The sequence below is a fragment of the Canis lupus genome, chromosome 31 (assembly GCF_011100685.1).
Source record: "Canis lupus familiaris isolate Mischka breed German Shepherd chromosome 31, alternate assembly UU_Cfam_GSD_1.0, whole genome shotgun sequence".
NCBI lineage: Eukaryota > Metazoa > Chordata > Mammalia > Carnivora > Canidae > Canis > Canis lupus.
Genome location: NC_049252.1, coordinates 17,794,379 through 17,817,649, shown reverse-complemented (window position 1 = coordinate 17,817,649; position 23,271 = coordinate 17,794,379). Strand labels below are relative to the sequence as shown.

Here is a 23,271-nt window from a genome sequence, read left to right as displayed (position 1 = left end):
GTGGAATCTGAAAACTTTAAAGAAAGGAAAAAACAACCAACTTGCTTAGATGGCTCCATTTAATTTAGCAGGGACCCACTAATAATTTACAGATATTTGGAAATAGTTAAAAACGATATAATTTTATTTGAGTATAAGTAAACCTAGTAATTAAGTAATCCATTCATTCATCTCAGGTGATGTAGAAGATTCAAAGGTTCATACAATATGTTACACAGGCTCTCAAATGTGCAATCAAGATAGAGAAATGTGACTTGTGCCTTAATACTTATATTATGAGGTGAGAAGCTGGCAAATACTAGTATAAGCAATATTTACTCTAGAGTTTCAAAGGAATGTAAAAATATTTCTACTAAAAAATAAACCCTTACCAAAAAGCTCAAATTTATATTGGATCTTGAAGGATGGATAAGAGAGTGGAAGGAGTAACACAAACTCAAGTATGGCCATAAGAACATAGAACACATGTATGACACAGTGAGTGGAAAGGCTTTGATGTGCCATATGTTTATTTAGGGACGTTTTATGAGATGAAGAAAAGGGACATATGAAGCACATACACTCTCACATACATGTACACACACATACATATTTATATTGCCAATTGTTTGTAAATGTGGTTATCTGAATCATAACATATAATTTGATTAGAGAAATGGACCTTAATGGCTGATCCTTTATATATCGTGGAATACAAGAATCCTATTTCGATATCACTGCTATACATAATAGTGATTTTTAAAAAGGGCTGTGAGAAAAGTCAAAGCGGTGCATTATTAGTATAAAATGCTAATCAGACCTGTGTATACAGAAAAACTAAGGAACATATGAGATGGCAAGATATTAAAGAACATTATCTCCATGGTTCACATGTGATGTACAAGAGTTGAGAACCAGAGTATTGTCAGTCTTTGAAACCATTTCTGGTCATGCCAGTCCATGACAATCATCCTGCTTACAGGATGGCACTCCTGAGGAAGGCCTTAGAACCCTTCCAAAGATAGAAGAATCTTGAGCCACTTAGCATATAAAGGAAAAGCTCTACACTCCTCCTTAAACTTTGAGAATATTTATTTACTATAATACAGAAAAGGCTGTTACTAATATTGAACCTTAACAATCAAAAAATCAAATAATATTTATTTAATAAAGTGAAATGTGTTAGGTATGATTTTAAAAATTTTAGGGATATAAAATTTAATCATGTCTTCTAAGATTCCCTATTAGTTAAATTCACTATTAAAATAACCATGATGGTCAGCTCACAGTGATTCTTTGTCAGAATTAAGAAAAATTTATGAGCTATATTCTAGGAAAAATTATATTTACACTGAATATTAAGGTGTTCAAAAAAGTGTTTGAGCAGCGAGATGGACTCTTATTTTTTTTAAGTTTCTAGTAACAATGAATACTGCCATCCTTCTGTGGAGTAAATTCCTATAAAACACTCACGAAATATGTTTCTTTTCTCATTACTCACAAACATCTTTTTATATAAATTAAGTTCATTTTTTTATACCAGTTATTTCTCTGATTTATAAAATTATATACACACAGAATTGTTCCTTAATTTTATTAAAAAGTTAAGAATTATTTGTGTAGAAGTTCTCTTTATCATTATAGAAGAGACCAGGCTGAGTGCAGAATTATAAATGACTTGGGTCTTCATACTGAGATGTGAGGGGAAGTTTCTAACATACAAATAATTTTACTTAAGGGTATTATTTCACTCAAGTTCCTTCTTAGTCTCATTCCCCATATATTTAGATCTATATAGTTTAAATTCATTAAGATTTCTACTATACATAAATTTCTAATTTAGCTCATTGTTTTTAAAACAGGCACAATGAAAAATCCAAGATATTCTTGTTTAGATTTTTAACCTACAGAATTCTTTCTATTACATTCAAATTAGAACAAAGTTCCGGGACGCCTGGTGGCTCAGCGGTTGAGTGTCTGCCTTCAGCCCAGGGCGTGATCCTGGAGTCCCGGGATCGAGTCCCGCATCGGGCTCTCTGCATGGAGCCTGCTTCTCCCTCTGCCTGTGTCTCTGCCTCTCTCTCTTTCTCTGTGTCTCTCATGAATAAAAAAAAAAAAAAAAAAAAAAAAAAAAAAGAACAAAGTTCCATTCACTGAAAATAATTAGAATTAATGTGGACTACTTTTATACTTTCTTTTGCAATTATAAAAGCTTATTGCACTTGTATTTAATATAGACAGATGATTTTTGTAGTCACTCTTTTACCATGTGAAACACAGTCATTAAAATGATAACCATTTTTCTTCAGGAGCATTTATGTTGAAAATAGTATAATTGTAGAAGATATTCCTTGTGGAGAATTTTTAAAAGCACTGGAATTTACTAAGATTTTAAAATCTGCAGTAGTTTAGAACTAATTTTAAACAATGGTTATTTAAAATTGTTTCTAAAATTGTAATATTTAGTAGTACGATATATGAAAATCCAGTGTCACCCAGGCAACTATAAATAACATTTATTAAAGAAATATTGGAATAAAAATCTTAAATGTAATTGGAAATGATGCTGTGATAACTTTTAGCCATTGGAAAACAATAGGAAAACTATACATCCTCCTACAGAAAAATCATTCCTACTAAAATAAAAAAGAGTAATGGCTACAGATTACTTAAAAAACAAACTCCAAAACCCTCTCAGACCCTTTTCAACACAATTGGTAGCCAAGGAAGTTTGTTGAGACCTGGTATAATATAGCATTGTAAACATAAGTAACTGTCATGTTCATGTCACTGTACCACATTAACCCTTTGCTCATTATTTAGAAAATAATGCCTACCAAAATATCACAAAACAAAAGAAAATTTATAATTGTGTTTCAAGAACACAGGCATAACACACACAAAGGTAAAAGAAAAGAAAAAGGAAATTCCTTTTTTTTTTTTTTTTTTTTTAAAGATTTTATTTATTTATTCATGATAGTCACAGAGAGAGAGAGAGGCAGAGACACAGGCAGAGGGAGAAGCAGGCTCCATGCACCGGGAGCCCGATGTGGGATTCGATCCCGGGTCTCCAGGATCGCGCCCTGGGCCAAAGGCAGGCGCCAAACCGCTGCGCCACCCAGGGATCCCAGGAAATTCCTTTTTATAGTTAAATGAAACCATTATGTATTTGGTTGGTAGACAGGAGAGACAGAAGACAGAAAGAACCTAAAAGTATGATCATGTCATTTGTTACACAGGGACATCTGAGATGTATTTCCAAAAAAAATAAAAAGACAAAAAAAATGAAAAAAAAGTTTTAAGTAACAAAGACCTATCAATTATTTCTTTCATTATTTTTAGTGGTGCCGTAACACAACATAGAAAATTCCTGATAAATTTAGGAAAGTCACACATTCGAAGAAATACCTGGGTGGGCTTACTCTGGTTTAGTTGAGTTATGATGCTTGTTCTCAGTATTTTCCTTCTGTATTTTAAATAAACACTGGCCACCTTCTTAAGTATGAACAAAAGCAAGAAGGTTTTATATTCAATAATAATCACAGCAAAACATTTATAAACAATAACTTTAATATAATGTTTCCACTGACAATAAGTTACTTTTTTTGGAGTCACAATTCAGAAGAAGCCCAATCCTCTATATTTTCACTACGAAAATGAATTAATAATTTAAAAGAAAGAAATCTGCACTATTATATTATCATTCCCTCCTTGTCGACATAGCATTGTATATATACAGAATGTTCCTCAATTACCACTGAAGAATACAGGAACTATTAAGTAATCTGAACTCTATAGCACAATTAATGGGTTTTTGAACAAAAAAAATGAGATGAATATCAAATAGCATGTTTTTCAAAAAAGAGCTGGTTGTATTAAATTATCTTTGGACTCTAACAGGTTCTTTTGCACAATGTAATAATATCTACCAGTAGGCAGAATTACTGTAATGATTTCAGTGGATTCCCTTATATCACAGTCTATTGTAAATAGTTCTTTTTGTGGTGATATATTATACAATATATGCAACCTTACACTGTGTCCACATCTAATGGCCTTTGTTATTTTTAGTATTGTTAGAAAAACTGTCAAATATTGAAGTTTAATTTATATTTAAAATTTCTACTGAATGTGCCTATGAAGCTATCCAGTTTCCAAGAAAAATGTGAATTTCTTTTTGCCTATAAACCCACAACAGAGTAAGAAGATTAGCTGGTTATAGGTGCTAATCATTACTCAGTAAGTAACACTGATATGCTCATTTTTCTTAAAAGTGTGATTTTCAATACTATGTCATCAATATGTAAACAAATTAATTTAATATTGTCTGTTTTAAAAGTTGAAAAACCCACATATAAAAATATAATATTACATCAAAAATTATAAAACTCTGTATAAGATGAGATGATAAGGAGAGGTAAACTAGACCTACAGAAGTCAAGAAAGTCTCAGGAATTTTAAGTCCAAAAAGATGAAAGCACGAGATTGGATGATCATCAAACATTTAAACAATTGTATTATCCTGCCCTCTTCTCAGATTTAAAAGAAGATGAATTCCTCACTTTCACCTAAAAGGAAGATGATAGGTCTATTACCTGGATAACTGGGACCTAAGAAGTTTTGTGCTCTGGAATTCTAAACATGAGAGAGCATGGAGTTGATGTGCTAGACAAAACTTTGTGGAAAGCATCTGACTCCATATGACACAATCTGCTTTTCCACAGTGTCCTGGTAGCCAGGTATGCCAATAATAATCGAAAAGCCTCAAAAAGGATATCCGAAAATAATTACTATTTCACAGACCTCTGTTGATGAGGAAGTTAGAAACCCATATAATGTCAAGGCTTGAAAAACCCTGCCTTTTGCATAGAGCTCAGGCATGATTTTTTTTTCACTTTTAAATGCACATATCCAAGGCAAGGATCACCAAATACTTGGTGAAAATTTTCAATGTGAATGACAGAGAACAAAACAAGTAACAACAATAAAAACAAAGTAAGCCTAAGAAAATAAATGAAATCAGAAAGCAAAAATAACTCTGACAATGAATTATAATTACAGTTATCAGAGCGATAAGAGAATATATTGCACACATGAATTAAGTTATCTGATAATGGAAGATTTAACAATTTTAAAAGTTGATAGGTAAACTATAAAAAATAAGTGTTGAAAAATTCAGGGCAGAGTAAAAGATAAAAGTAGAGACAATGAGAGAAAACACTGGTAACATAGGAGGATTAATTTAAAAAATGTAACATTTGATTAAGAAATTCTAATACAAAACAATGGGAAAAAGTTACAAAAAACTGTACCAAAATCTATCTTAACTTTCTAAAAGGCATTAATGTCCAGCTTTAAAAGCTAAACAATTCTCTGAGGCAAATAATGTAAAAGAACACTTTGTAGGCCATATCAAGCCTGTTACATTAAGAGAAAGTGAATAGGGGTGGGGTGGTGAAAGGACAGCAGGGCATGGAGGTGATTTCTGGTGAAAAACTAAAATATGGAGGAATATGTAACAGCGCTGTTGGTACAAGGAAATTCCATGCATATAATAAATAAACTTATCATTGTTATGTGGAGAGTCAGCTTGAATATATATATGTATATGTATGTGTGTGTATATATATATATATATATATTAAGTTTGTGGTTTGGGAGAATTCAAGCCAGAAAGATTCTTTATTCCAAGAGAGCTGTTGATGCCATTGAATTAAGGGCACCCCCCGCCCCCCCGCCCTTGAGACAAAGGAAGACACCGGGAAGTAGCATCTCTTCAGTTGCACTGAAATCTTTCTAAGGATTTGATTAATTTTCATTCTATTCCATTTTAAGCTCCTATTTAAAATAAGTTTGTGGGCCTATCAGACACAGGCATATAATTTATAAATCCAAACCTATACTTCAAAACAATCTTGGAAAAACTCCTTCATAAAGCTGAAAATGGATTTATCTACCATATAAGTTGATATTTTTTCCTTTAGATTTTATTTTTAAAAATTATTTATTTATTTATTCATGAGAGACATAGAGAGAGAGAGGTAGAGACACAGGCAGAGGGAGAAGCAGGCTCCACGCAGGGAGCCCGATGTGGGACTCAATCCCAGGACTCCAGGATCACACTCTGGGCCAAAGGCAGGCGCTAAACCACTGAGCCACCCAGGCATCCCTTCCTTTAGATTTTAATTAAAATAGAACTAAAACCAAAACCTGGATAAAAAGTTTGGCATTATATGAAATAATGAACCATGTACATAACCTTAATCACAACATTTACAAACTAAATGCTATAATGTTAAAATTACCATTTACAGATTAAAATATACATACTGCAACTGCAACCTGTGAAGTCATATTGAAGGTTTAGTGAAATTATGCAATGAATGAACTGTAGAGTCCAACTGTGAACTTACTTTCAAATTGTAGTTAGTTATTATTACATCCTTCAATTAATAAAAATGGTAAAAATTTGAATATATTCCTAATGAGTGTCCCATTTACAAAATGCGACTATTTTCAAATAAAAATTATCTCCCTTATTTTCAGGAACAAAGAGAAATTCTACTATAACCTTAGACCCAAATGAAGCAGAGCATATAATAATCTTGGTTGAGATTGAAAGGATGTCTGTGTGTGATTCTATCTGGCTAAACATTTCAAAATTAAAAGAAATAGATTATGCTATCTGAAGAATTGTTCTATTCTCTGATAAAAAGAACCTGATATTTCAAAGTGTTAATTTTTCATTTTTATTTTGAATACTGAAAAATGAGTAGCTGTTTTGCAAGATTATTATCTTCTCTTCATTTGTGCCCAATGAAGTATATAGAACATGCTTACAAAGTGTTAAATGATAGGGTAATGAAAATGTCATGTATCCCTCCCAATCAAAAAGTCTTGCTACACCTGTGCTACATATTTTTCACTCAAAATTAAATGTCAGAATGACTCACAGGTTTAAATAGTTCAAGTTGTTGATATCAGATCTGTTCATAATTCTTCATGTTTTTGAAATTTGGTTTTGTGTCACATCAGTGATTGGGATGATCAGTAAGACTTCAGCTAAACCTTGAAGAATATAATAACTGGTCCAGACTGCAATTGCACTCTAAACCTAGGACCAGGTGCAGAGTAAGCAGGTGAAATTCACTGGAAATTAATTAATGAGTTATTTAGAATCAGACTCTACTAACAGGCTTTTTTTTTTTTTTTTTTTTGCTAAAATTTTCTTGCTTATGCTAACACAATCAAACAAGAGCTGATATTTACTTCTAGGTAGAAGTAGACACAGGAACAGTACATAATGAATTATAGATATTTATGAACAAAGAAAAATAACTGAACATCAACTAAACTCACGTAAATTAAATAAATAAAACCAAGTGAGGGTAAAAAGTAGTAGCTGAAATGTTCATGACCATAGTAACTGTCTTTTCATAGATAAACCTAAATTTATCTTCTAACAAATGTCTCAAAGACAATAAGTATGCTTACAAAACTCTCTTAAGCTTTAAAATGAATGAGAAGTACAAACTATAAAACAAAGGTACCGAAGAAGCATTTCTCCATTATTCAAAACCATGTATGTGTTTTAAAATACGTCTTCAGAATTTCAACAATATGGTCACCTATACAGCAAGAAAATCAAATTTTTAAAATATGCTTGCAATTTTACATACCATTTTCAAAAATCTCTTTAAATGCACATATTATCTCATAGAAAAGGAAGGCAAACTCTGAGATATGAAAAAAAAATGACGTGAATGGTGAGACCTGCAGCTAGAGGATTAGTCATGCAATTGTTTTTCTATCAATTACTGCAGTCTTGTGGAAATTATCAGTGATACTCAGACAGCTGAGAGCTTTTGCACAGATGTGTAATAGAGGAGATTGGGTTTGAATGTCGCCACTGGGGAAAGAAGAGAGAGGGAGATCTAAGGCTTAGACCCCTGTATGCAGCCAAGAATCTCAAAGTTTTTGGAAGAATGTAGAAGTGTGGACCAGAAAAAAAAATTGTTTGTCTTGGCCTTGGGCCAAAACCCAATTTTTCTCCCAATTGTAATCCTTTTGAAACCACCAACTAATACATCACATAATCTCACAACTCACATGTACACAATATCTATCATACGTATTCTGGATCCTGTCACCTAGTTAACCATACATATATTGGGTGGAGTGAAGAAACATGCTTAAGATGTAAAACCATAGTCATCTGACAGGTTCTTGTTCTTTCCTTTTTCTCTCCCTCCTTTCCTTCCTGTCCCTTCCTTCCTGCTTTCCTCTTTTTAAGAAGAAACTTCTAAATAATAGGGATATTTCAACTCTAATTCATATTTAACTTGGTTAGGCAAATCATTCCCTAAATTCTCTATGTAACTCCTTCTACTAAGTTTCTAAAACATATTGTAACAAACACACACACACATATTACACATTATATATATATATATACTATAAAATTATTTATATATAAATGTACATAAAATTATATTATATACCTTCAAACTATATATATATATATATATACATATAATATATACACACACATGCACACATAGATATAATGGGTCATATTAATACTTTACAGAGCAGTAATTTCTATTACACTTTCTCAACTCTTGACTGAATAGAGGATGAAAGGTGCATAAGAGTCGACAGTACAGGCTCTGGAATCAGATTTTCTGCTAGGGCTTGAGTTTTAATTTCTCTATTATTTATCCATATTACTTTAGAGATAAGAAGCTACACTTTCTAGTCTCAGTTTTCTCCTTTATATAGATAACCCTCAGGTTCATACTCTGTAAAAGAGAAGATATTGATAATACCACATTCTTCAGTTTGTGCTCAAAATCTATTGATTTATTTTCAGTTCTTAACACAGTGACTAAAATAAAATGAGTTTTTTGGCACTATGAACTGAATTGTGCCCACCCCCCCATTCATATGTTGAAACCCAAATTTCTAATGTGATGGTATTTAGAGGTGGGCCTTGGGAAGGTAATTATGCTTTATGGGTCATGAAGGTGGAGCCCTGTGATGGGATCAGTGTTCTTATATGAAGAGGAAGAGAAACCAGGACTTTGAGTACTCAAGTCTCACTGGCAAGCTTTACGGTGTCCCAGTCTGAGGGCATTAGATAGCTCATTTGTGTAACTTCCCTGACTGATATTCAAGACTCACCAAACAGGTTTCTGACTCATGTTTTCTTTCCTCCATAAAATACTCACAGGTAAAGAGTATACCTATCATAGATATTCTAACCAACTAATTTCGAGGACAGTGATTTCTTGTTGTGAATTCACATATGTTCTTTCTTATATGCCTGTTTTATGAACGTGGAAATCTGCTTCTGAGAGATGGATGCATGGAGTAACAACATCAGGTTTTTTTTTTTTTAATTTTTTAATTTATTTATGATAGTCACACAGAGAGAGAGAGAGAGAGAGGCAGAGACACAGGCAGAGGGAGAAGCAGGCTCCATGCACCGGGAGGCTGACGTGGGATTCGATCCCGGGTCTCCAGGATCGCGCCCTGGGCCAAAGGCAGGCGCTAAACTGCTGCGCCACCCAGGGATCCCCAACATCAGGTTTTTGAACAGGAATAACTCCGCCAGATCAGGGCCTTAAACATTCTTCATGGGGTTTTATTTTGTAAGAAGTGGTGAGAGATTCTGTTAATCTTCTTCCCCAGAGAGGAAGGGTTAGGTGTGGCAATACTATTTTGCTAAGTTTAATGTCTCTAATATTCAGCTTTAACATCACATTTCCTCAGGATTGTGCACAAGCACCCACTTTGAGTGTTCCATAGTGTCAGAAAGAATTCATTTCTCTTGCTATCTCTCAGCTTTCACCTCTCTCTTAAAAAAAATTATTCTTGAATCTAGGATAATAGTTTCTTCCCCTAGAGTAAGAACTCACTTGCTCATTCCTTTGGGACATTGTCTTCTCTCCTAAACCACACAGCATTTGCACAAAGAATATTACTTATGCAAAGCCTCTCATCATTGAAATAAATGATAAGAGCTGATGTGTTTGGGGAGCATTATTTGAAGCATGTGGTAAATGACTTGTGACATATTGATTAATATTTCTGGCACTTCTATCAAAAACATATAGTTGATCCCAGTAAAAACGGAACAAGTAGGTGCCAGCATAGGTGAAACTGGAATGACTAGGACAATTCTTCACAGGAGGGCTCATACTTTTTTCATAGGACAGCTCATGGCTTTTACAGCTCCCTTACACCATACATGTTAGGATCCAGCCAGGGCCCCAGGCCAGGGCCAGCAGAGAAGGGGCACTATGGAACCATCATTTCCTCACTATTTTCCTTACTATCCTTTTCGGCTATGCAATGTAGTTCTACATCCCAGCCAATAGAGTCCAGTTCTCATAGTTTATTATGATTTTATACTTTAGTTTCTTCTTTTAGTGGGAAAACAAATCACATTTTTACAACATGATGAAATTCTATACAAGTGAAAAGAAGTGCTGTAAATTGTTTTAACTTCCCAGAATTAGCTTATTCTCCAAAATGCCATAATTGGTAATAAAAACCTGAGTTTCAAAACACAATTTTGAAATAAAGTTTAGTAGACAGATGAGTTTTTATAGATGGCTTCATAAATACATACGATAAGACATCCACATTTTATAGTATGACTTTTATGCCTACTTTTGGAAGACATCTTACTAATAAATGAAAGCCAAAGATATTTCAGAATATTGGATCATCAAATCTGACATGTCAGGAGTTGTTTTTCCACCACCACAATTCTAAATACTAACTTTTCTTCCATAAAATTGAACTTTGGTGATTTTGTTAAACTCTCCCATCTTTATTAAAGATGAAAACTTTCCAACTCCTATTAAAGTCATTCTCAAGAAGAGTAGGGCAGTAAGAAATGTCTTCTCAGCTCTACTTTATTAAAAGAAAAAAAAAGGTACATTTTGAAGGAAAATAAAAACCCAATCACACAAGAACATTGGAGATCAGCTTGAATTAACCAACATACTTTGAAATCACTGACTCACTTTGAACTCCATGGGAGCGTACTATTTTCCAGGTTTCTGATGCCACTTCTTTGACATCCACTTGATAGTGATGAATAGGCACACCTCCATGGGAGTCCGGCTTGTTGAAAGAAACCTTGGCTGTGGTCTGTGACAGCTCTATAATCTTCACTCCATAGGGACTGGATGGCACATCTATGAAAAAGTGAAAACAAAGGAAATATAAGCCAGGATAATGGATGGCTTAATATGGATGGCCATTATTAAGACTTAATGGTATTCTGCTAATTAGGAATAAAGGAAAATTGCTTCCCATGTTGCTTAATATATTTGAATTAGAAGGCTTGCATAAACTGCTGAATGATGTCTTCAAATGGCAAAGAAGTATACATTAATCAATCTTTTTAACTACAGCAAATAAAGAGTAAAATATTCATTATGAAATTCCATTGATTTTGGCAATAATTTTACTGCTGCCTTTTCTATATAATATGAGGATTCATTTGCATTCAAGGAAAACAAGCTCTTATGTGTATATGAGTATGTATGTGTGTGTATTTAAGTATGTGTGACAGAAAGAGAGGAAAGGAGAATGTAGGTACAGTTAAAATACAAGAAGAACAAAGACTTTATTCAATCATTAGCATAAGTAACTTTTGTGAAGATCTGAGATTTCTTTTTGTTCATTAAAATTCTATTAATAATTTTGGGGAAAGTGTTTAGAGTAAATGTCATTATGAACTAAATAAAGCTGCACATGACCTGGTTTACTTTCACTTATATATTATTTACTAGAATAAAGCTTTATTTGGAATATTTAAATTGTAACCCCTATATTTTAAAACAGCTATAAAATCTGTCTTGTGTGTGTTTTTGTATCAATCCATTACTCACATTTATTTCAAGCTCAATAATGTATCCTGCATTAAACTTTATTTTCCAGTATACAAAACTTTATAAACAATTATAAAAAATGGTAAAAAATAGAGAAAAAAGTCCTATGAGGAAATCAATGAAACATCTACTCCAGAAACACGAAGAATTAGAGGCAATTAAACATTGAAGGGATATCTATCTCTCAATTTCTCTTCCTCTACCCCTTTTTAAAGAAGTAATCTCTACACTGAACATGGGGCTTGAACTCATGACCTTGAGATCAAGAGTCACACATTCTAGTAACTGAGTCAGCCAGGTGCACCCTTCTTTCTTTCTTTTCAATACCACATTTGAAATCATCATAAAGTTGGAAATTTATATATAATTTACATAAAATATATACATATATTATAAAAACATGTAAGTAAGGGGCACCTGGGTGGTGTAATCGGTTAAGCATAAGACTCATGGTTTCAGCTCAGGTCATGATCTCAGGGTTGTGAGAATGAGCCCAGCTCAGCACAGAGTCTGCTTAAGACTTCCTCTCCCTCTGCCCCTCATCCCCACTCTCTCTCAAATAAATAAATAAATCTTTAAAATATATGTATATATAAAAATATATCTCTGAAATTAATTTTATAAAAAGAGAAAAAAAAACTTGATTAAAAATAATGCAGTAAATGCAAATTCCTGTTCTGATACAATCAAACATTCCTATAAAAATCTCTAATGGCTGTCAAAAGTCAAGTGTGCCTTATTTGCTAGAGTTGAAAGAGAGCACTGCAGATCACATAAAAGTATGCCTTATAAATGGGACTGGGCAAGAGCCAGAAAGACAGGCTTATGGCCTCTGGATAAGAATATTGTAGAGAAATGTAACAGTGTACATTTTAGCTTTAATTAGTAACTGTAAATTATTTGGATATCCTATTAAGTGTATTATGGAAAAATTCAAAGGTTTGGAAATTAATGTGCAGAATACTGATGCATCCCAAAGTCATATTGTTACTAAAATCTTATCTGGAAATAAAAATTTTAAGTTACCTTAAAAAATCTATGAAAGCTGCCATACATAAACATTATTATATCCTCATGTTTCTTTAATTCTTAGATTATGACTATAGGTTTTTTTAATCTGTAGGTCTGATCTAAAATTTGCAGGGGAAAAAAAAACATACATCCACACTCTGATTGCTCATAATAAGATGCCAATTCTTCACCTCATGCTCAAGACTCTCTAATGTCAGTCAGGTCTAAATTGGACATCATAGCAATTATAATCTTCAATTTAAGGTTACATTTAAAAAAGGAAAGGTACTAAGTACGGGGGAGGGGGGAGCGGTTCGTGGAGGGAGACATATGATACCTCTTGGGCTCCACCTTTGACCACACGTTCAGAATGGACATGGTTCTTGGTTCTTACTCTGACCACAGAGGTATGCAACATTAGCTGAGCTGTGCCTGTGACATAATACAACTACAGAAAAATAAGAGTCTTTTTTTTTTTTCTTAGCACAAAGATACCATTACCAAAACCTGAGCAGTACATATTTTTTTCTAGCCAGATAGTCTATTTTCAGATGGGCTGACTCTTACCCTGGTTTTTCATTTGTATTTATTTTTTGTTGATCTCTTCTTTCTGTTACCTGACTAAAAGGAAAAAAAAAAAAAAAAGACATGCTTATGACTTGCAGCTCTAGGAACTTCCTAAATATTTTTTCTTTTACATTCTGGTTTTGTATGTTCAACCACTTCCTGACTATCAAATTATTCCATACTTATGTGTATATATATGCCATTGAGAAAAATAACTGGACTATACTCAACCCCTGGGAAATAGATGATGAATTAAACATTTCATTTTAACAGAATCTATGGATCCAAAGACTGGCCTTGCTACTTTTTTCAGTAGCAATCTTGGGCAAATCCCTTGTCTTTTCACCAGTATTTTTCTTTCTAAAATGGAGATTAGAATTAAAAATAGTATACAAAAAAAAATAGTATACAAAGGTACAGAACATATTCAGGTCTTAGATGCCTAAAACCAATATCTCTAATTCTTCCCTCCACTATCTCAATTGTTTTATAGTCACGTTCATCCTTGAGTCTCTCTTATATACATCACAATAAGTCACAAAATTATTTTCATCATTCCCACATCATAATTCTTGTGTTCTACTCTTCCTTCCTGTTTCCACTGTTAAGCCCAAGGCTTATTAGTTAAGTCCAATGCCATTAGTGGCTCTTGGTTTCCTTTCCTATTGGACATCCCACCAAATTTCAATGCATATGGTGTGTAAATGCAAAATCAATCTTTCTAAAGCACCACTCTAATTATGTCACTTCCCTGAGCAAGGTATTCAGAAGCTTCCTCCTCTTTATAATATCAAATTTAGACTTTTCAGTCTGGCTTCCAATACCCTGAATTATCGACCTCACTGGATCTATGCAAACAGAGGATTGTATTGTTGAAGACTATCCAATACAGTCCTATGTTTCCAATGGGGCTTGTGGGTATTGAATTCCATAAACAAAACTCCCATCGTTGTTAGCCTATTTTTCTAAACTACTTCCTAGCACCTTCCATCTCAATAATTAATGAATGCCACCCATCACTAAATGAATAGAACAACTGTACAAACATGCGTTTCTTTCTTTATTCTTTCTTTTCACCTCTACTAGAACCAGCATAGAGCTAGATGAAGAGCCTGGAACTATATCATCGGAATCTATGGATCCAAAGACTGGCCTTGCTACTTTTTTCAATAGCAATCTTGGGCAAATCCTTTGTCTTTTCACCTGTTTCTTTCTAAAATGGAGATTAGAATAATACCCACTGCTAAGATTGCTATAAGGATCAAGTAATGCAGTACACAAAACAGAACCTGAGATAGACTAAGTAAATGTTAATCATTGCCATTTTGTTATCTCTCTTTGATAGCCACACCCTTTCTATTGTATTATTATGTATCCACAGCTATTGTCAATATTTTGGTTACATGGAAGGTAAGAGACAGAACCCTGAGGTTCAGCTTAGAGACATGGACATTATATGATAGCAAAGAATGCCATGATGTAGGAGCAGGACAGAAACAATCTTCAGCAGATTGTTGTAGGAGTTGCTGTATGACCCTGGGCAAATTAAATGCATTGACTATTAGTTTCCTCCTACACAAAAGGTAACAAAGTGAACACTATAAATTGCTGTTGTGAGGATAAGTTGATGGACATAAACCACTGGAAATTCATAAATCCTATTTTCACTTATCCTTTCTTTAAAAAGGCTGTCAGTGTATAAATAATGTTGATAAACATTTTGATATTTATATATATGCTTAAAGCCACAGCTATAATGTAACAAATATAATAAACATTTTGATATGCATACATATGCCTTTAGCCAAAGTATAAAAATGAAACTTCTAAAAAGTATGCTTTGGTGATTATTTTATCTTGTGAAAGGTACCAACACAATGGAAAAAGTTGCTTCTCTGACTTTAATACTGATAAAATAAAATAATGGAATTAAAAAAGAGCTACGAGGGGATCCCTGGGTGGCTCAGCGGTTGGCGCCTGCCTTTGGCCCAGGGTGAGATCCTGGAGTCCCGGGATCGAGTCCCCACATCGGGCTCCCTGCATGGAGCCTGCTTCTCCCTCTGCCTGTGTCTCTGATTCTCTCTCTCTCTATGTCTATCATGAATGAATAAATAAAATCTTTAAAAATAGATAAATAAAAAAGAGCAACTAGTAAGTGAAATGGAAGTACTTGTTACATGGAGTCTTATTTAAAACAACAAAGAGTACAACAATCAGATATATACATAGATGTGTGAAAACAGATTCAAAATAATACATCAAATATCATATTCCTCTTTCTAACAACAATAACAAAAGAATCCCAAAGTAAAGATACACTCTAAAAAGCAAAATTCTGAAAATATATGTCCAAAGATACTCATGTGAAGGGGAAGGTCGTGAACTCATGAATATAATGTGAGTGCATAGGAAATCACGGATGAGTAAATGTTTTAGAAACATTTTTAAAAGGAGATGAATCATGGAATTACAAAATAATATTTCTTCAGGATTCAGGATAAGCTGAGATATGCTGAAATGACAGCAACAACAAAGATTAGCTGTGGTGTGTGCATGTGTGTGTTTGCATGTATATGTGTTTCAACTGTTCAAACTATTCCTCGACTGCATCCACAATTCTCAGCAAATATAAAAAGACCTTAATATCAATAGGGAAAATAGAAGTCGTCAAGTAAGCTCACTCAAATTGTATTCAATGGCTTCTGAATGAACCTGTAACGGAAGGCTGCCTTCCTCTTTTTTTGAAGGGCAAGCCCTCCATTTCTTTAACATGTCTGTTCTCCAGGACACTGCATCGCCAGAGAGCTCTTCTCTTCCCTCTTCTTCTCTTTTTTGTTTTTACTTCTTTTTGCATCTTGCTACCATGAACTATAAATCTCACACGACAAACTGTCTTCACCCTACTTTCTTCTCAGGCCATAAACTCTTCTTTTGCTTCCCTGTCATGCTGTTCCAACAGGCTATCTCTGATTTCTGGCCTGGCATCTTTACTTTACTTTGGCAATTTGGTTTCCTGAAATGCTGGGGTGCCAGTGACAAAGGTAAGGCTGAGAATCACTGACTCAGCTCTTTCCCCCCAGATGAGGATGTGGTATTGCTAAACTTAGATCAGTTGGAAGAGTTCAGTATTTTTCAAACTTCTCTTAAGTGGAAGTACTCGATTGAATATGTGTCCAGAATGGTGCTTTAAATCTAGGTAATAGAAGTACCTTAGACATTTTCTGTTGACACATCACATCCATTTCTATCATCTAAGCTACTCCCCTTTATCATAAGAAATGGAAGGATAAAATTTTCATTTTCCAGACTCACTTGCTGGTATGGTTTGAAGTGCCACAAAAGCTCAGGATGAGATGCACAAGTAAGTGGTTTAGAATACTGAAGAGGAATGAACACTACTTCCACTTCTCGATGGAGGTGCATCTGAACAAGAGGACCTAACTGTGAATGAAGACAGAAGCTGTACTCCCTACTCCAAGTCTATTCACACAGTTTCTGGTGCAGGGTGGCTGTGAAGTCAGCAGGGGGTAGCTTGGCAGTAGGACTTCCTGACCTCCGGTTGGTTAACAGTTGAAGACCTGACCTCTGAGCTTGTACTTTGCTAGATTATGACCTTGAAGCTGGAAGACTGGTGATTCTCTTATCTTCCCCTTTCTCTGCCTCTCCAATGATTTTATAACCACCCAACTCTCAATATGAAGTTCTTTTCTGCTTGGTTTGTTTCTCAGTCTCCCATGTGATAAAAGACACAAATATTAAAGGAATTGTCACATAAAGGATTGACCCTCCTGAATTTAGCAAGACCATGGAATATGCAGTATCATATTAATTGCATGCCCATGGGGAACTATGCTGAGATGGGTTCCATTGGCCTCTGCTCTGAGTAGCCACTTTATTTCCAATAAGATTTTGTATATATTTTTCCTATTTAAATTGTAAGCTTAATTTGACATAAGAGAAAATTTGCAACACATCTGAAACCTTATAAATTTCACAACCTATCCGTTTTTCTCCAATTGCAAATCCAAAGCATTAGTCTACCAATCTTTTCACAGCATTTGATCACACATTTAAATTTTTCTTTGTACAAGTGATTATATTAACTCTGAATAATTGTTTTTCATTTTATTTGTTCCTATCCTAAGTCCAACAATTAAACTGAAGTAACACAGGGATCTCTTTTTAATTACATCATTTTTACCTCTAATATTGTCCATTGAAATGCTCACTTACTCTTGAGATACCAGTGGAAATTATTACCTTCTATAATAGTCAAGTGTGGACCCTTCTCACAAGTCACTGACTCCTATGTCCCTTATTAATTGGACAATTCAACTATGATCAATCAGCAAATTATTATTATTTTTTTTAATTTTTATTTATTTATGATAGAGAGAGAGAGAGGCAGAGACATAGGCAGAGGGAGAAGCAGGCTCCATGCACCGAGAGCCTGACGTGGGATTCGATCCCAGGTCTCCAGGATCGCGCCCTGGGCCAAAGGCAGGCGCCAAACCACTGCGCCACCCAGGGATCCCTCAATCAGCAAATTAAATAGAGTATACTAAATCCTTTATACCTTCAATAATTCATCTAAACTTACTATGAGCTAGGCAGTTTTCTATGTCTGGGGTAAAACTGAGACAGCAATCATTATCTTATGGTGGTTATATCGTAACTACATAGAAGAAATTATATATACAAATTATTTATTGTAAATATTGTGGTAAAAAATTAAGCAAGCAAGGGAGATGGTTGGGAGTATAGGGATGAGAATTGGGAGTGTTGGAGTTTTAAAAACAAAATAAGATGAAATCAGAGAGGGAGCCAAAGCATAAGAGACTCTGAACTATAGGAAATAAACAGAGTTGCTGGAGAGGAAAGGGGTGGGGAGATGGGTGATGGGTGTTAAGGAGGACATGTGATGTGTGATGTGTGATGAGCACTTGCTGTTATATGCAACTGATGAATCACTAAACTCTGCCTCTGAAACTAATAATACACTATATGTTAATTAACTGAATTTAAATAAAAGTTAAAAATTTTAAAAAATTAAATTGAGTGGACAAGAATATCTTTGCTAAAAAAGGTAATATTTAACCAAGGACCTAAAGGAGAAAAAAATTCAACTCGAAAATGCTAGGAAGAGAAAATAGTAAGTACAAAAATTACATATGCCTTGGAGTTTTAAAGAAGGGGATGATATATGCGTAGGAGCATAACTAAGGTGGGAAAAAGGAGACAAAGGTCAGAGAAGCCAATGAAGACAGTGTAGGAAGAAACATTATGAAGCCTTTATAATCATGATGACTTCATCACTGGACAAAATGGTAAGCCACCAAAATGCTCTGAGCAGAAGAGACTTATGATTTTTGTTTGCTTGTTTTAGTTTTTAAAGAACTCCTCTTTATTTATTTATTTTTTAAATTTAGCCTATACTCTAGGGTGACATAGGCCAAAGCAGGAAGACCAGTTTAGGAATTTATGCAACTATCTATATTAAAAGCAAAAGTAAAGCAACCAACCAAACAAATAAAAACAACCAGAATGCAGAATTTGACATGAAAGCAATGAGACTCTTGAAATATTTTGCCAGCAGAATCAACAAGACTTGTCAAAGGGTTGGGCCTGAGTAAGTAAGTAGATTCAAGGATAACTGTGTGTTTCTTGGCCCAAACAAGTGGAAAGAGACAGTTGCCATTTACTGAGATGGAAAGAATGACAAAAGAAGATATGTAGGGGTGAATATAGGAGATTGGCTTTGGATATCTGGATATCTTAACATTTGCATTGCCTACAGAACACCTAAGTAGAGAGGGAATTAAGCAGTTGGATATAAAAATATAGCATTCAGGGAAAAGATCCAAGCTGAAGATGTATATTAGAGTTACAGGTGGAATACAAGGGGTATTTAAATCCATACAAATGGTGGTATTCTGTATTTGATTGTATATTGACTGTACTGATGCCAATATCATGGTTATAATATCGTACTACAAGTTTGCAAGATGTTACCATTGGCAGAAACTGGGTACAGGGTACATGGATCTCTGTATTATATCTTGCAATTATATGTGAATCTACAACTACCTCAAAATTTAAAAAAAATTAAAAGCAAAAAAATCCATATGAACTTAATGTATCAAGGATGAAAGTTTATATAAAAACAAAGAGATCCAAAAATGGAGTCCTAGTGAATTTTAAGAGGTCAGGGAGATTTATAACAACTAGCAAAAAATATCAAGTAGGGTCCAATGAGGAAGAAGGAAAACCAGAAAAGCATGGTGACATGCTAGCTGAGTTGGGGGCTGGAGAGATTATTCAAGGAGAAAGAAATGATCAACTGGGTAGTATTCTGCTATTAGATCAAGAAGTATGAGGATTGAAAAATGGGCCACTGATTGAGCATGAGCAGCTCAATGGATAGCTTAATAATAGGTTTTATAGAGCAGTAGAGGTAAAAACCTGACTGGAAGATGTGTGCCAGAATAAGAGGAAAGTAATTAGGTACAGAAAATATAATCAATTCTTTTGTGAAGTTTATTTATTAAGGAAGAGTAAGAGGCAGAGAAATTATGTAGTGGCCAGAAGAATTTATAAGGTCAGGATGATTTTTTTAAAGATAAGAATTATTTTTCATTACAGAAATAAAAAGCTTACTTTTTTTCCCCACACTGATACCCTCCAGAACAAAATAAAAGCAATCCATCTGCCTGTTATACACACACACACACACACACACATATACATACATAAAATATATATATATATGCATATAAAATATATATATGTTTATATATACACATTCTTTTTCTATCATCTCCCTTTCTTGAACAAAGGACATTACTTTAAGACGTTTGAGTTTACACTTAGAAATTTTAGGATATTTAGAGAAACATGGAAATTGGCAATTGCCACATACCGGTATCTAGGCCATGTTGAGATCAATGTCTACAATGCTACCAACATAAAAGGATCATGCTGCTTTATAACTAAAAACTCCAAACTTCCCTTGCTATAAACATGATGCAGGAGAATGCAAACATGCTAAAAGTTTCTAAGGACATGCATAATCTGACCATCTCGCTACTTTCCTGTTTGCGTCACCACCACTGATCCCCTCACATAATATGGCCTCCTGTCTCTCATTACTGTACAATTCATGCCATTCCACAGCATGGTACCTTTGATTCTTGCCATTTCTCCCTTTCTTTTCAATGGATCTGTTTCTAGTGTCTTTCAGACTTAACTCAGAAATTGATTCCTGTTTGAAACCTTCCCCAAGAATTCTAAACAGAATTCCATTTTGCATTCCTAAATATTTCACCTACATTTCTATCATCACCCTTTTATTTTGTACTCTTACTTCAATGTAAAGAGTGGGGGCCATATATTACTCATCTTCTGATTCTCAAGATCTAACACAGTACCTGGCACTTATTAGAAACTCATTATACAGGTTTTGAGTGAGTGAACTAAGAAATGATTAAAAATTGATGCAAGCATGAGCTCCTTAAAAATAATATCTAGCTATTCTAATTTCCTTTTTTCAGAGGATCAGGGGAATTACAAAATTAAGTTGATTAAGCCATAAATAATTTCTGACGACACACAAAAATTTGCCTCATAGTTTTTTTTAAAAAAAGAGCAAGATGTAGATTTTTCCAGGCTAGATAATAAAACTGATCATGTAAAAGAAACCTGACTTTATATTCAGCTGAAGAAAGTGTGTTTCTAAATGAACAAACTTGAATCTGCTTTCAAGCTTTATATATAATAAGGGTCCAGAAAAAATATGATTCAGATATAAGGACAAGTAGACTGACTATAATTCCATAAATACAGAATTCTGTTCAATTGATTCAGGTTAGCATATAAGCAGGTTTCTAGTCTCAAAAATGACTTGATAGACTTCTCAATGACTTAGGTGAAAATAGAGATGACCACACTTGATATTTTTGAATTAAGTCAATCCTGGAAAGAGGGCTAAAACATTGAATTTGACAGGGTCTCAGTAGGCTAAAAAGGTGAGCCCAAATGGACAAGATGAGATTTAATAGGGTTAAGTACAGGGTCCTGACTGAGGTTAAAATAAAAATCAATTGTGAAGTACAGCACAGGAGAACTCACTTAAGAGCAGTTTGTGTGAAAAAGATGTAGGAACAAAAGGAAAAACGTGGCAAAATCAAATGAAATTTTGTATCCTTTAATAGAAAAGTAATGACCTCCATATAAGTGAGGTCATTATCACATTATCCAGTTTTACTATGCATTGGTCTACAGTGTCTAGATCTATGTATTTTTTTTCTAGATCTACGTGTTATATCTAAAGAGATATTTAACAAACTGACTTTTACCCAAAGTAATCAATATGAACAACAACTTGGCCATAATAGTAGCTAGCTAATACTTATTGAGTACATGCCCTGTGCTGGTGCTTTGAATTCATTTTTTCACTTAACTTTCACACAATTCTGATCAGGTGGATCTTGGAATGGCTTCTGTGGAGCACTGAAACCCCCTTCAGGACAGAAGCACCCATTCCCCAATGTGTGATATGTTGCCTAACAGCTTACAGCAGAGTCCTTCCCCTAAAAGTGCACAGGAAAAGGTGACTTTATCATAAAAGCACATCACTAATGAAGCAAATGGGAGCTCATTATATTAAGCACTGGGTGTTATTCTGTATGTTGGTAAATTGAACACCAATAAAAAATAAATTTATTAAAAAAAAGAAACAGAAGAGAAGAAGGGGTTACAAAAAAATTCACTATAAAATATATTAACTGACAAAATAAGAAAAAGTTTACAGTTAAGAGTTAAAGATGAAATGAATTAAGAATACTAAAATTATTAATGGAATCATTTGATAATGTTCAAAAGTTAGATTAGGGACGCCTGGGTGGCTCAGTAGTTAAGCACCTGCCTTCAGCTCGAGGAGTGATCCTAGAGTCCCAGGATCGAGTACGATGTTGGGCTTCCCTGCATGGAGCCTGCTTCTCCCTCAGCTTGTGTCTCTGCTTCTCTCTCTCTCTGTGTCTTTCATGAATAAATAAATAAAATATTTTTTTAAAAAAGAAGTCTTTAAAAAGGGGGTGCCTGGGTGGCTTAGTGGTTGAGCATCTGCCTTTGGCTCGGGCTGTGATCTCAGGGTCCTGGGATCAAGTCCCACATTGGGCTCTGAGTGGGGAGCCTGCGTTTCCCTCTGCCTATGTCTCTGCTATTCTCTCTGAGTCTCTCATGAGTAAATAAAAAAATAAATCCTAAAAAAACCCACCTCTCTGTCTCTCTCTTCATTTTTTTAGATCGATTTATTTATTTATTTATTTATTTACTTATTTATTTATTTATGATAGACACAGAGAGAAAGAGAGAGAGGCAGAGACACAGGCAGAGGGAGAAGCAGGCTCCATGCCGGGAGCCTGATGCGGGACTCGATCCCGGGACCCCAGGATCACCCTGGGCCAAAGGCAGGTGCCAAACCACTGAGCCACTCAGGGATCCCCTCTCTCTCTTCATCTAATTGCATTTGTATCTGATATTTTAGTAAAAAGTTAATATAACAAAATTGTTATCAAACACATATGGGAAATACTTGATATTTCCCATTAATTGTAGTTTTCCAAAGACAGGATATAAATCAAAGAGAACTGAAACAATCCTTGCTCCTAAATATGAAGCCAGGGCCTGATAGGAAGATCTTGTTCAAGTTTTTTCTGATTTAATCTAAGCACAGCTAAATAAATTTTATTTTAAAAAATCATTTGACAAATGGATATAAGTTCCTTGATATTAATTGTGAGACTGT

General features: G+C 34.3%; 1 protein-coding gene across 2 annotated transcripts in view; it reads right to left on the bottom strand.

Moving 5' to 3' along the window:
- Positions 1-23,271, bottom strand: part of NCAM2 (neural cell adhesion molecule 2) — a 515,517-nt gene that overhangs the window by 72,170 nt on the left and 420,076 nt on the right. For both annotated transcript variants that reach the window (XM_038581267.1, XM_038581268.1), the window contains exon 12: positions 11,016-11,189. In XM_038581267.1, coding sequence (XP_038437195.1) covers positions 11,016-11,189 — 174 coding nt within the window. The remainder of the gene's footprint in view (positions 1-11,015; positions 11,190-23,271) is intronic.